This window comes from Chiroxiphia lanceolata, chromosome 2 (genome assembly GCF_009829145.1).
Source record: "Chiroxiphia lanceolata isolate bChiLan1 chromosome 2, bChiLan1.pri, whole genome shotgun sequence".
In the NCBI taxonomy this organism is placed as follows: Eukaryota; Metazoa; Chordata; class Aves; order Passeriformes; family Pipridae; genus Chiroxiphia; species Chiroxiphia lanceolata.
This window is the reverse complement of record NC_045638.1, coordinates 5,634,891-5,648,321: the sequence shown is the minus strand read 5'-3', so window position 1 is coordinate 5,648,321 and position 13,431 is coordinate 5,634,891. Positions and strand designations below refer to the sequence as shown.

Sequence of the window (13,431 nt, the reverse complement as noted above, 5' to 3'; positions counted from 1 at the left end):
GTTACAATAGCTTGAATTCGGTGCAGTGATAATGTTTTCTGATATTCCACAGAACCAACATTTTCTTTTCTTGCTCTGAACTTGTCATGTGATAAGAAAATCACTGTATTCTGACATTAGAGCAAATGCCAGAAAGGATGTTTCTTCATGGCCTTGTCACTGAACAAGGGAGCCTAATTTGCTCAAATCTTTTAGTGCAAAATGTTCCCTCTGTGTTTGCCTTTCATGTCCATGATCAGGTTCCTTTTTTTCCATGAGCTCCCTGTGTGTCTTGTCACTATTCAGTTCTAAAAACCTGTTAACACTGGATTTTTTTTCTTGTCCTTTTGGGGAATTTTACAGTCTCCCAACCCAGCAAAGAAGGGTTTGGGGAGTTGGTTGATTTGTTTTTAAATTGCTCTCTGCCTCTAAGTTTCTTTAGCTGCTTATTAACCTTAATCTACATTTTCATAAGCAGATATGTCAGTAGAACTCCCTTTTCTCCTTACCATAAGGAACATAAGGCAGGACAAAATGAAGGACAATTGTGAGATAAGGTTGTGATAATTACCATAAATTGTAGTGCAATTTCTAAGTTATGTGAAGATCGACTCTGGAATTATCATAAATAATGTTTACACATACACTTATATACATATGCACACAGACAGACACATTTTTAAAGCTACACCTCACAGCTGAAAATGTCTGTTCATTATTTTGGAAATGCAATGTATTTTTCTCAAACGCACCATGGTGTTACATGGGAGGACATCCACTTGTAATTTAATCAGTTAAAGAGAATATTTGGCTTATTATTTTAAAGGATATGGTTGGCCTTTGCTTAGTTTTGAGGTTTTACAATTGTTTTCTGGCTTTTATTTTAAAAAATGTTTTTCATTGCCGTGTGACAAATCGGGGGAAACCATGAGTCTGATTCTACACACAGTAGTATCAAAACAAGCTGATAAAGAGGAATTCTCTTATGTAGTTCTAGAAATCCTGTGTTTTACTTGTACAAATATATAAATAAAAAAATTACATGGAGAACCTATGGTTTATTCCAAAATTGCTATGATATCCATTGTATATGTGTATGGAATACATATATCCAAGGCATCAATATGAGTGCTGGGACTGGAATCTCATGGGTGTCCTTGCCTTTCTGAAATAGCAGTGATGTGAGAGACTTCAGGTTTTCTTCTCACTGGTGTAGGGTTTGTTCAACATTTGTAAATGTTAGTCAGTAAACATATACGTAATTATTCATTGCTATAATTAAATAGTTAAGAACATTTAACTTTGCTTATGCAGCTGTTGAAAGTAGCCAGAAGAAATATGTACTTTGGTAGATATTAGCACGTTTTATGTACTAATCCCATGTATTAGGCAGACAAGAAGGGGCTTTAGCTGTGCTTTTATAGATTTTAAAGAAAGGATTGACAGATACAGTAGTACAAGATGTTAATTAAATTTGGGTTGCCCAAATAGGAAGATTATGAAGTGCATGATTAAGACACCCTCCATGTTAAAAAAAACCCCCAAACCAGAAAATATTGTTTATCCCATAATTATGTGTGTAGGGTTTGCTTCAATAAGCACTTTTGCAATAATTATTGCCAAAAATACTTACTAAAATGTGCAGGTACTAGAGATGAAGGTGGTATAAAGGGCCTGGAAATGCTTCTATGTTGTACCCAGGAGAGTGTGTTTGATTAGATATGCTATTAGATATTAATATGCTACTACACTGGCTTGTGGGGTGGGTTATGTCATCTCCCAACACTCCAAAACCTCAGCTCTTCCCTGGAAAACCACCACCAGTCCCTTTTGTCTGCACAAAGCAAACAAGTGACACAAAAACACAAACACAGCAGTATCTTTTTGCGTCACTTTATTTCTAACTGCAAATGTCAGACAGATTAAGGGTGAAAGACCTTCTCAAGAAATGTTAACATTGCCATTATAAGATGCTGGTTTATTGAGCATTTCCAGTCTGCCTGCTTATAGGGAGTTATGACTGTGCTCCTTTGTCAGGGCTTGTGTTCTGGAAGCCAAGAGCTGCAGGGGCTGTGTGAAAGGCATATTTTTCCATGTGTTTGGAATACATGATTTAACAGTAGAAACAGTAGAAACAAGCACAACATTGCTTATATATAATTCGAGACTTGTCTCTTTTACCAAAATATAAATTATTAGCATGGGCCTCTGCATCAGTACATGCCTGACACAAGTGGCAAAAAATGCTAAAACATGCAAAGAAATCAAAGGCCCTCACATCTTTTTTCTTTCAATTCTAGGCTAATGCTAATGTCACTTTACAATGTGAGCATCAACTTGAAAGGCTTGAAGTACATCAGTGAAAGTCCAGGTTTTATTCCCTTGCTTTGGTGGCTGTTGAATGGTAAGTTGCTCTAAAAACCTTTTAAATTGTGACTTTCTGGGTTTCGTAGATTTGCAATAGGTGTTGCAAATAACAAACCAGAAATTTATGTCTGTAACCTGATTAGCTTGTGGCAGATTAAAAGTAAACAAAAAGGGCAAATAGCTGGAGGGAGATGTGCACTTCCCACAAAACTTTTGGCATTGTATGTAACATTCCGTTAAAATGAAATTTGTGGGTGGTAGAATTAAAAAATAGGCAATGGAGAAATTTGATGAAGTGGATTAAAAAAAAAAAGCCACCTGTGTCTTCACATACCAACTTTAAAATGAACCCTGAGGGGAAACAACGTGTCAGTTCACTAGCATTTAACAAAGAAAAATGTACACGTTTTGGGGAAAGAAACCAACTCTGTAATTACACTGACCCATTGCAAAAGTGACCCTTTTGGAGCTGAGGAGAGGCCCTGTGCTCTCATAGGATTTGGGTTTGCAGGGCTTGAGTGCTATTCCCAGCTGTCTTTGGCCAGTGCAGGACTTGAAGGACGTCGAGGACTCGTGTTGCCTCTGTCAGGTACGTGAGTGACATCCAGGCTCTGCTCTTTGGGAGGCTGGAAATCCCTGAGCAGGAGCCAGCAGAGACTGACGTTGCCAGTGTGTGCACAGCTCATGATGGACAGCAAGGACAGCAGTGAGGACAGAGCTGTGACACTCTCCTGCCTAGGAATGGCTGCTGGACTTGATCTGTCTTGACTTTCTCAGGTTTTTGTGGGAAGATTTTGGTGTGCAGTTCGTAGGACTGGGGAGGTTAATTATCCCTCTGTGCTGCAATCCAACTGGTAAAATACTAACAGCAGCTGGAGTGAGAGGGATTGCTTCTGCTTTTTTTGAAGAAATTATTTTGATACTGAAGCTTTGGTTTGGGTTGGTAAAGTGGAAGCTACTTGTATTGCTCACAGTTCCCAGAACTATTTTACAGAAAATGTAGCTACTCATGCTTTTCATCAAATAATTTCCTGCTGTGGAATGCCACAGGCTCTCTCTTCTGAGGTCTCAGGAAATTAAGTAATCCTTGTAAGGGAAAACACCAGTTCTATAGAATTTTTAAATATATTTTGAGAAAAATGATATCCTCGGAGAACATCAAATACGTCGTCCTTTGTTCAGCTGTGCTTAGAAATTTAACATAAGTTAGTCCAGGTTTTCCTTTTACTTCATGTTGGCTAATATATTCATAAGCTGTTCTGTCAAAAAATACCAATCCAAAACACCCTCCAGAATCCTGTCTGAGTTCCCAAAGATGCCCTTCTGAATGTTGTGATGAAACAAGATAATCATTTGATGCAGTCAGCTGTCTGAAAAGGGCTCCTAGGTCACACAAGAGGATGAAAATTGGGGCACAGTTGTAATTAATTTGCAGCTCCTAATGCAAATAAGAAATGGAAAGGCTTCTCTGCAATTTGGAAGTGTTAATTGGGTATGGCTGGGTTGTAGAAAGGAAAGACAGGCATGGCTAATTCCTTCACTTTCTGATAATAAAGTTCTCCAGTTACAACAAAGGAGGGAGATTCTCAGATAAACCACTTCTGCTGGTTCAGATTCCTGACTTTGGAGGAAGTCTGTTTACTGTCAAGGGAGAGAGAGGTGATTAGTTGGTATATCAGATAAGAGGTCAGATCCAAGACCCAGCCTTGTTCCCATCATTTTGTATGGGATCTCCGTAGCTTTCTCTACGATCCATCTATTTCTGAATGTTTCAACTTGCAAAATTCAGTAGCTTCCTCCCAGTCTTGTTTCCCTGGTCAGCATCTTCAGCCTCTGCTGGCCATGATTCAGCTTATAAGCACCTGGAGCTGCTAGAGCATAAGATCTTGTTTTTTCCATGCAGGAGCAGAGCTCTACACTGTGCTGGCAGAGTATCCTGTACGTGCTGCCTGCCTGCAGGAAGCTTCTTCAAAGAGTGTTTTGATTAAGGCTTATGAGATGACTCAGCTTTCCACAGTTTTGTATGCTTTTATCAGCATTCCCACTAAGAGAGGCCCCAAAAATCATCCTCTGATTTATTTTTTTTTTCATTTCCAGAGAATCATCCTGCTTGCTTTTCCATCATCAATCTACAAGTGTCTGTGACCTCAACAGATACATCAGACCCATTTTTCTCCCATTGCCTTGTACGCAGCTGATAAATCCCTCAAATTCCTTCTTGGAATTCTCAGACTCTGCCCATTCTTGTCCCCCCAAGAAGAATGTCCTTCCCATTGAGTGAAGAGAGCAAATAATTGACTCGATATTCTTTATTTCCCCTTCTTGTGTCTGAAGCAAAGAGGGATTTGATTCAAGTTGTCTCACAGGCTTTTTGAAGAGACGGAGAAATACCTTGACGTTGAGTACATGGATTGAAGAGAAAGGAAGAAAAAATCTAATGAAGGCTTCTAGTGGAGTAAGAATGTGAACAGCAAACTGTCCTACTGTCTTTGGAAAATGTGGATGAGCTGGCTTCATGTTCAGTAACAAGAACTCTTAATAGCTCTTTCTACTGGAGGCTGTACTGATCACAGGAGAAAACCAAATGTTTTACACACTTTTTGAAGGTAATGCAGATCTCTGTAGTTTTAGCACTTTATGAAGTGGGCTATCTTTTTCTTCTGTTTTTTTCTGCCTTTTAAAAACTGTCTAAAAGATAGGCACCCTTTAATAAGCAACACTGATCACTGAAGAATATCCTCTGTGTAGGTATCAGCTATGCCTCCTTACATCTTCCCAGCCTGGTGCCAGCATAAAACACATGAATGATGACTCAGATTTCTGTCCGTGGAGCAGCTTGTGGCATCAACAGAGTTCTCTTTTCCTGGAGTGCCATTTGTTTGCAGAGCAGCTGCTCCCATCTTGGAGAAAACAGGCAGCTTTAGTTTCCTCCATCAGCTGCTGTCCCTGTGTTGATGTCTTGACTGAGAGTTTCACATAACTTTCAGATTTAAAGAAGCCCCGTCCTCAGCAGCAGAAAAAGAAGCTTTATCATTTTGGGTAGAAATCCACCTGGGATTTGTCAGGTTTTTTTTTTTGGTGCTTTCCATCTATAGATGCAATAAGACTTCCGTCCTGTAATTCCCAAAGAGGTAGACTGGGACTTTGCCAAGGATCTTTTGAAGAATAAGAAGACACAGTCAGCTCACATATTAATAATAAAGACTAGATTTTTCAGTTTTGATCATGCAGAACATCTGCCAACAAATGAGTGCTGGAGAAAAGGAGTCTAGGCTCTTCTCTGCTTTGTTCATTTGGGTGCGGTTTTTTGTTAGTTGTATTTTTTTAATGGTTATGCATCTTTATTTTGGGGTTTTTTCCCTACTTTCCTTTTCTTTGAATGCAGTTTAAAAAAATCTTCGGATACACGAGAAAGTGTGGAATTCAGAGTCACTATGTCAGTGACATTTCTGGTCTATAGCTGGGAAATTGCTCCAGGTACTTCATTAAACAGAAGACAAAAAGAGATGTATGACTAATTTTAGATCTTGCCCTTGAGTTTCCTCCACCACAGTTCCACATGGAAATCTAACCTTGTTTATCCAAATTCCTTGCAGATGATGGTCTCTATTATAAATGCATGTATGAAGTACATTCTCATTTTGCTGCCTGCACCCTTCAATATTTGCTTTTCATGACTAACCCTGAAGGCTTCTAATGCCTTGCTCTTCTGCCTGAATTCATTATGGCTGTGAGAGTTTTTGAAAATTCGGGTTATTTTCATGGCAGCATGTTATTTAAAAGACATCTGGACAAACAGAACCCTCATATTTATAAACCGATGTCTGTATTAAAACAAATTTTCGTTCATAAGTCAAAACCTCAGGTTACCAGTCTTTCAAGTGCTCAACACTTTCATACCCTTCAGACTATGCAATGAATCTTAAGAAGGGGGTTGCCTTCTTGCCCTTTAAATCACATCCCGTTTTGTAAATGTGAAGATGTCAGCTCTGACGCAGGAAGGCCCCGAGCCACAGTGAGCTGAGAGGCTGGAGGAGAGGCCAGGGGGAGTCTCACTGAATGCTTGTCCTTTTCCATACTCAGCTACTTGCCTGGATGGAGCTCCAGCTGGGTGCAGCGTGGCTGTCCTCACAGGAGAGTGGGGAATTCTTGTTAGCTGAGCTCCACGTGAGAGCAGCCACCTGGCCAGGGAGGAGGCTGAAGGAAATCCAGCTGTCACACAGGAGCTGGGGCAAATATTTTGCAGAGAGAGAAAGGGCATTTGTGTCTGTGGGAATCTCAGCAGCAAAGCTCAGTCTGTTATTTTTCTGCCACGTTTCAGCCTGTTATTTTTCTCCCTGCGCTTTCCCCACAGACCATCTTAACTGCAACATTTCTTATCTCCTCAGACCTATCAGCAGTACAAAAATGCGTGGAAAACTCTCTGCTGCTGCAGGTGCTGCTTCAGCATTGGCAAAGCAAAGGGATCTCACCTGGGGGAAGCTGTGGCCCTGGCTGTCTCTGTTAGATATATTCTGTGAACACAGATAAGTGTGACAGGCTCATAAAAAAGAAAAGCTGAATGGCAGATCCCCCTTCCTGCTGGAATCAGACAGTAAATGAGTTGAATGACACCTACAGCAGTGGTGGGAAGCTTTTGAAATTGTAAAATCACAGAATGGTTTGAATTGAAAGGGACCTTAAAGAGCATCCAGTTCTAATCCCCCTGCTATGGGCAGGGACACCTTCCACCTAGACCAGGTTGCTCAGAGCCCCATCCAACCTGACTTTGAGCACTTCCAGGGATGGGGCAGGCACAGCTTCTCTGGGCAAACTGTGCCAGTGCCTTACAACACACACAAAGAATTTCTTCCTAATATTTAATCTAACCCTACCCTCTTCCAGTTTAAAGCCATTGCCTCTTGTCCTGTCACTACATGCCCTTGTACAAGGTCCTTGTCCAGCTCTCTTGTAGCCCCTTTAGGTGCTGGAAGGGGCTCTAAGGTCTCCACAGAGCCTTCTCTTCTCCAGGCTCAACAGCCCCAGCTCAGCCTGTCTTCATAGCAGAGATGCTCCAGCCTTCTGATCATCTTTGTGTCCCTCCTCTGGTCTCACTTCAACAGGTCCACATCCTCTTTATTTTGGGGATCCCAGAGCTGGATGCAGCGCTGCAGGTGGGGTCTCACGAGGACAGAGGACAGAGCAGAGGGGCAGAATCCCCCCTTCACCTGCTGCCCACACTGCTTTGGATGCAGCCCAGGACACCATTGGTTTCTGGGCTACCGGTGCACATGCCTGGGGCATTTCCAGTCTCTCATCCACCAGCACCCCCAAGTCCTTTTCCTCAGGGCTGCTCTCAATCCATTCATCCCCCTGCCTGTATTTGTGCCTGGAATTGCCCTGACCCGTGTGCAGAACCTTGCACTTGGCCTTGTGAACTCCTCTGCTCTTGTGCACAGATATAGCTGTAAACAGCCTGCTGGCAATAAACCTTGCATTCAGGTGGCCAGGGAGTGGTGTGGCCACGTGTAAATTGAGTTCACACAGCTCAGAGGCAACTGTGGATAAGCTGTTCAGCACTGATGTAATGCCATTACCTAAACCCTCTGCGGGGAACGGTTCATCTGAGAGCTCGGTGCTAATGACAGATGTGACTAAAATCTGTCCACGCCATCGGGTACTTTTGTCAGTGAGTGACAGCCAGTGACATCAAAGGGTAGAGCTGGCAGCTGGCAGGACGTCAGCAAACTCCAGCAGTTTCAACACCTTGGTAAAATGACATCAGCATCTTGTGGTGGTGGCAGGTTTGTGCTACGCTTGTGATCCCTGGCTGAGGCAAGCAGCTTGATTTCTCCCCCTCTTCCCCAGAAATAACGGCTACAGTTTTGAAATTTTAACTGGAGATGCGTGTGCTGGTTGTTGGGAGGATGTGATGCAGTGATGTGATTACAGCTAAAAGGATTTTTTTTTTTTTTTTGATCTTGTACAAACAAAATGTTACTCAGCTAGTGTAGAAATGACTAAATCTGGAAGCTATTGAGATAAATATAATGCTGAATAATGAAGATTCCTTACATTTTCCTGAGTGGTCTGTAGACAGGGCTTTTAGAAAAAGTCCCTAATGATATTGGAGACAAGCAAAAAGATTCTATGGTTTGCTTTTTTTTTTTTTTTTTTTTAAATCCTCTTAGGAAACATGATTATCCGTAATAAGTAGTATTCTCAAAACCACATGTAATCCTAAGGGAGTGTATTTTAAGGCATATGTATTTATTTAACTGGGAACATCTCAGAATACATTCAAAACAATGGCAATCTGAGGTTAAATGTGTATTAAGTCATCCTCTGGTGCACGATCATTTCCTTCCTTTGCTGTGTGCCCACGTGCCTGATCTGTTCTTCATTTGAGTGACTCAAGCCGTTGAGCTTCCCTGGCTGCTGCTGGAGGTTCTTCCTAGAACCTCTTTGCTCTTACTGGAAAATGTCCTTGCTTGTCAAGCTGGAAATCATTTCCTGATCTCCTACAAATCCTCACTTCTGTTGGCTCCCCTGCTAACGCTTCTTCCCTGATCAATTCTTTACTTTCTACAGCCCTCGAACACTTGCAGATAACAGTAACATCGATGCCTGTAACAGTATTGATAAAAAAGCTCTTTTCAGCTTACATATATGAAGCTTCCCAGCAGTACTGCAAGCCATTGCAAGTATTAATGGCTTTATTTCATGGAGGAATAATGTCACAAGGAGTAAGATTGTAAGGAACTACGTAAATTTCACTCCCCAAAGCTTCTTTCTTCTGGGGCTATAGTTTGTGGCTGCTATTTCTGGTGAATAAACACAGAATTCTAAGTACAGAAAAAGGGGGCAGGTGATGTGTGCAGAGTTTGAACATTATATGTGGCAAAAAAAGAGGCATTAAAAACTGAAAAAACTGTGACAGGTATGGAGACAAAAATGGAAGGAGTGAGAGAATGAATTTGAGGCTTTTAGTCATATTTTAATTAGTTCAGAATAAGTCTGAAAGCCAAAACTTGCACCCAAGTGTTTTTTTAAAAGGATTCACTGAAGTGTTGCTGCCCAGAAAATTGGACATAAAGTGTTGCTGTCTCTGAGGCTGAGCTGCAGCATTTCTCTATGGGTTGTGGCTGCTTATCACTCAGAAAGTCACATCATGCTGGAGATGATGATGGAAAGAGACTCCTTGGAGCCTTCAGCCTGGGTGTCAGCAATAGGAGTGGCTGTACCATGGGTGTGCCCACTTCTGTGGGGTGTGCAGCACTAATCATTGGGGTTTTATTGATGATTTTCCAAGAGAAAGTAGAATTCCTTTCTTAGGGGGTTGATTTTTTTCCATTTATGATGGAAAATGAAGGAAGAGAGAGAGAGTACCTGGCTTGTGGGTGTAGATCAGATGTCACAATCTTTAATATTGTACTTCAGCCACGTGCTGCTGAGAATTACTTAAAAATCCCCATCTTAGCAGTCATGCTTAAAGCCATAGTCTTCTTCACTGTCCATCACATTCTGTTCTCTGCCCCCTGGGTGCTTTCAACCCTTGTGCTTTAATGAATAATTCTCCTCAGTCCTTTTTCAGGTCACCAGTGTTAGGTATTGAATAAGCCAGGAAAGGAAAGAACTCACCTCAGCCCAACAAATGCTTCCTTCACCCTCAGTGCAGAGTGGTTTATCACTGCACTGCATTTGTGCTCCTTCAGTGAGATTTTGGCCTCTCTGCTGATTTTGTGCACAAAGGGATCTGAATTAATTTTCTCAGTGTTTCTGCACAATGCTTTATCTAAAGCATGCTGAAGACTAGGTATGCTAATGAAAAACACATTAAAAATGCACGGCATGTGGGGCAAATAACTACTTCAGCCATAAAAATATATTAGGCATTTTCATTTGGAATGTACAGAATAGAGAAGTCTTTCTCCCACGTGCTTTTGATAAAGCTGTAAACCACTAAATGCAAATGGACTGTTGTGAATGATTAAAATATAATGCTCCTAATGTTTCAGTTAATTAAAAATGCATCCTGTGTTCTTAGCAGTGGAGTTATTGCACGTCTTCCTGGCTTAAGTCAGTCAAAGGTCTTTGCTTGCATTCCTGAGCAGCAGTGCTTAGCTCCAGTACCCATTTCAATTTGTGTAGACTGAATTAAACACTTGAAAGGTTGATACATGATTACTAAAAAGTTTTATGAAGATTAATATTTTATTGAGCTTTGAAGAAATCCGAAGGCTCGCAGAAAAAGGAATGAAAGAAAAGCCTGATGATTTACTGCAGATTTGATTCCTTGGTCTGTTTGTTTTTTAAGTTTGAATAATCATGGGATGTAGCTTGTTCTGCTCTTAAATTGGATTCCATCCAACAGTACATCCTGGGTACTGATTGGATAAATCCAAGTAGATAAATTCCCTGCTTTATAGTATTTTCAACATTTGAAAAACAAGGGAAAGGTTCCTCGTTAGCTCTCCCTCCCAACCACTGCTGAGCAGAGGCTGCTGAGAGAGGATCAAGATGTTGTTTTCAGGTTACTCTTAGAGCACCAAATGCCAGCTGGGAATTATGACCCTTGGGTTATTCCCTGTCCACCTGGTGGGTCATGAGGAATGGCACTGTAGACCTTTAACGCTGCCTTTCTGGACTCGTAACAAACCCTGGATGTTTTTGTTTCCTGCTTTTAGACCCAGACACAGAAGTTTGCCTTCATGCTCTGAGGCTCCTGCAGTCGGTGATCCTGGAGCCAGAAGTCTTGGCCAGGACAGCTCCTGAGATGAGGGATACTCTGCCATTCCAGCGCATCCTTGCCCTGTCAAAGAGCCGCAATGCAGATCTGCAAGCACTTGCAAAAGAACTACTTGAAGATCTTAAAATATTTGAGTACGAAGCGTAGAAGGGCTTTATGACACCAACTGCTAACGTCTCTCCTATATATTTTTGTGCTGCAAGAGTTGTTGGAGATGGGTTTGACTGAAAAAAAGACCACTGCCTGTAGTTCCTCTGACAAAATCCTTTTTGGAAATTAGGTAACCCGACTGAAGTTACACTTGAGAAAACATGTTGGGTTTTAGCTGCCCAAATATAATCTTAGGGGATCTGGTAGAGATGGGACAGACTTAATTTCTTTGAGCAGGATTTTGTTGATAACGGGTTTCCAAAATGGTCCAGGTTATGTTGTCAGTTTGCTGTCTGGAGGGAGTAAAAGAGTCTTCTCATTCACTGATAATACATAGTTTATGGCAGTGATAAAAATCCTTTTGGTCCATCCTGAAGAATTATTGTACTGGGAGGAAAACTTTGCTGCCTTTCATAACTCTTCTGTGTCAGAATGGACCCCACTTCCAGTTTTATTGTTGTTATTTCTCACCTCTCTTTTGCTATTCTAATAAAAGAAAACTGAAATTCTGTAGCATGTAATGGATTCTGGTTTCAAAATTTGTATTCAGATCCACTCTTACCTGCGAGTTGCCCAGATCTGTGGCTGCCAGGCATGCTAGAAACTGAGCTGTTGTTTTTAGAAAAGTCCTGAGAAAGGAAAATAAGTTGCTGTTGCCCACGGTAGTTGTGTGCTGAGAAGAGGCTGAAGTGAACTCCTGCTCTGTCGTGAGCAGCATCACTTCCTCTCTCAACCGTGGTGTTTGTTAGAGCCTCTGAGTAGAGCTTTCTTACCTCAGGGGTAAATGCAAACACTTGTGTACTTGGCATTGCTGGAATTCATAGTTTTTTAAGAAAAAAATAGAATCCATTTCTGTGATGACAAAAACAGGGCCAGTTAGGTGAGGCTGTTCAAGGGAACAGCAAATGAGAAGTGCAGTGCTGGGGTAGCACCTTTTTCCACACTTGAAGTTATTGCACCTCAGCTGGGAACCCAATGTATTAACAAAATACAACGTGAACTTCAAGTATATAGAAAACACATAGGATTTAAATACTGTGCCTGACAGCTTTGGAGGAAGACCAATGTAAAATGTGTAAGTTAAGGTATAGGGCATCTCCCATTAGACTGTTTGCAGAATGATGAGTGTTCAGAGTTAGAAATGTAACAAATCAGCTTAAAATTACTTGGCTCAAATGCTACAGATGGTAGCAGTCTGATTTGGGGCTGTAAGATGAAGATTGAGATCTCACACACATGAGCGGGTTGCTTGGGGTTCTGCTGTGTCTGATTCAACACTACATTGAACTTACCAAGTGCAGGTTTTTGGAAGGCTTTAAATCTTCTGTAAAGCATGATTTCTTTGGATTTGTTTTCTTATCTTGCTATCCTAGTTAATCCTCCTAGAGTTTAATCCTAAAGGGATCAAGATGATAATTGGTAATTTCCTGGAATATCAACTCATGAAAGTGTTCAATTTTAAGAAACACTGAAGGGCATCCACTTTCCATTTAATTGCTATCTGCTCATGAAGATCTTTCGTCAAACTTTTGGAAGCCAGTAAATAACAGAAGAAGAAAAAAGTAATTCTGTGAACAGAAGAGCTGATGAAGCCTCGTGTCCTGTGGCCTTGAGATATTTCTTGAAAATTTCCCTGCCCTTCCCAACCTGAAACCAAGTCCACACAAGGGTCAGTGTGAAGGGCCAGGTTAGTAAACTGGGGTGATGGGCCACTGACAAACCCAATGTTATAAGAGGGACTGGCAGTGCAATTGCACCTCATTTCCATGTGAAATCAGGAAACAGAACCATTGTGACTGTTCATTTTAATTGTGTGCCCACTGCATGGTCAGCATTTAAAGCTGTGCTGAAATAGGTGATTTCAGACACCACAGTTTTTCCCCAGCAAGCTGCTGAGATCTGATGATGAGTCTTTCAGTGTCTCCCAGGTGAATTTATTTTCAGGTGTAGCTTGCCAGGACTGTTTCTTCAGAGTCAAACGATCCACTGACCTTGAGAAGGTCTTTTTTCTGTACCAAGTGTTTCCTTATGCAAGACTGATAAATAAGAAAAAGTTCACAATTAATGTTATAGTTTTTATTCTTTATGTGGGTTTATGGAAAAGAAAAAAGACAACATTTGGGGGGGGCAACTTGTTATTACAGGGAAGCAAATTAATAATAGTTTTTGGGTTGGGGAAAAAAAGTGTCACTGGAGTCAAACTGTGC

General features: G+C 41.2%; 1 protein-coding gene across 6 annotated transcripts in view; it reads left to right on the top strand.

The window, feature by feature from the left end:
• HSF2BP (heat shock transcription factor 2 binding protein) overlaps positions 1-11,749 on the top strand; it is a 30,273-nt gene extending 18,524 nt beyond the window's left edge. For 4 of the 6 annotated variants that reach the window (XM_032679997.1, XM_032679996.1, XM_032679999.1 and 1 more), the window contains 2 exons: positions 2,280-2,383; positions 11,013-11,749. In XM_032679997.1, the coding sequence (XP_032535888.1) occupies positions 2,280-2,383; positions 11,013-11,221 (313 nt within the window). In that variant the 3' untranslated portion in view covers positions 11,222-11,749. Of the gene's footprint in view, positions 1-2,279; positions 2,384-4,443; positions 5,626-11,012 lie in introns of those variants that run through there. The other 2 variants (XM_032680000.1, XM_032680001.1) reach the window with 2 other exon arrangements.
• Positions 11,750-13,431: the final 1,682 nt, after the last annotated feature.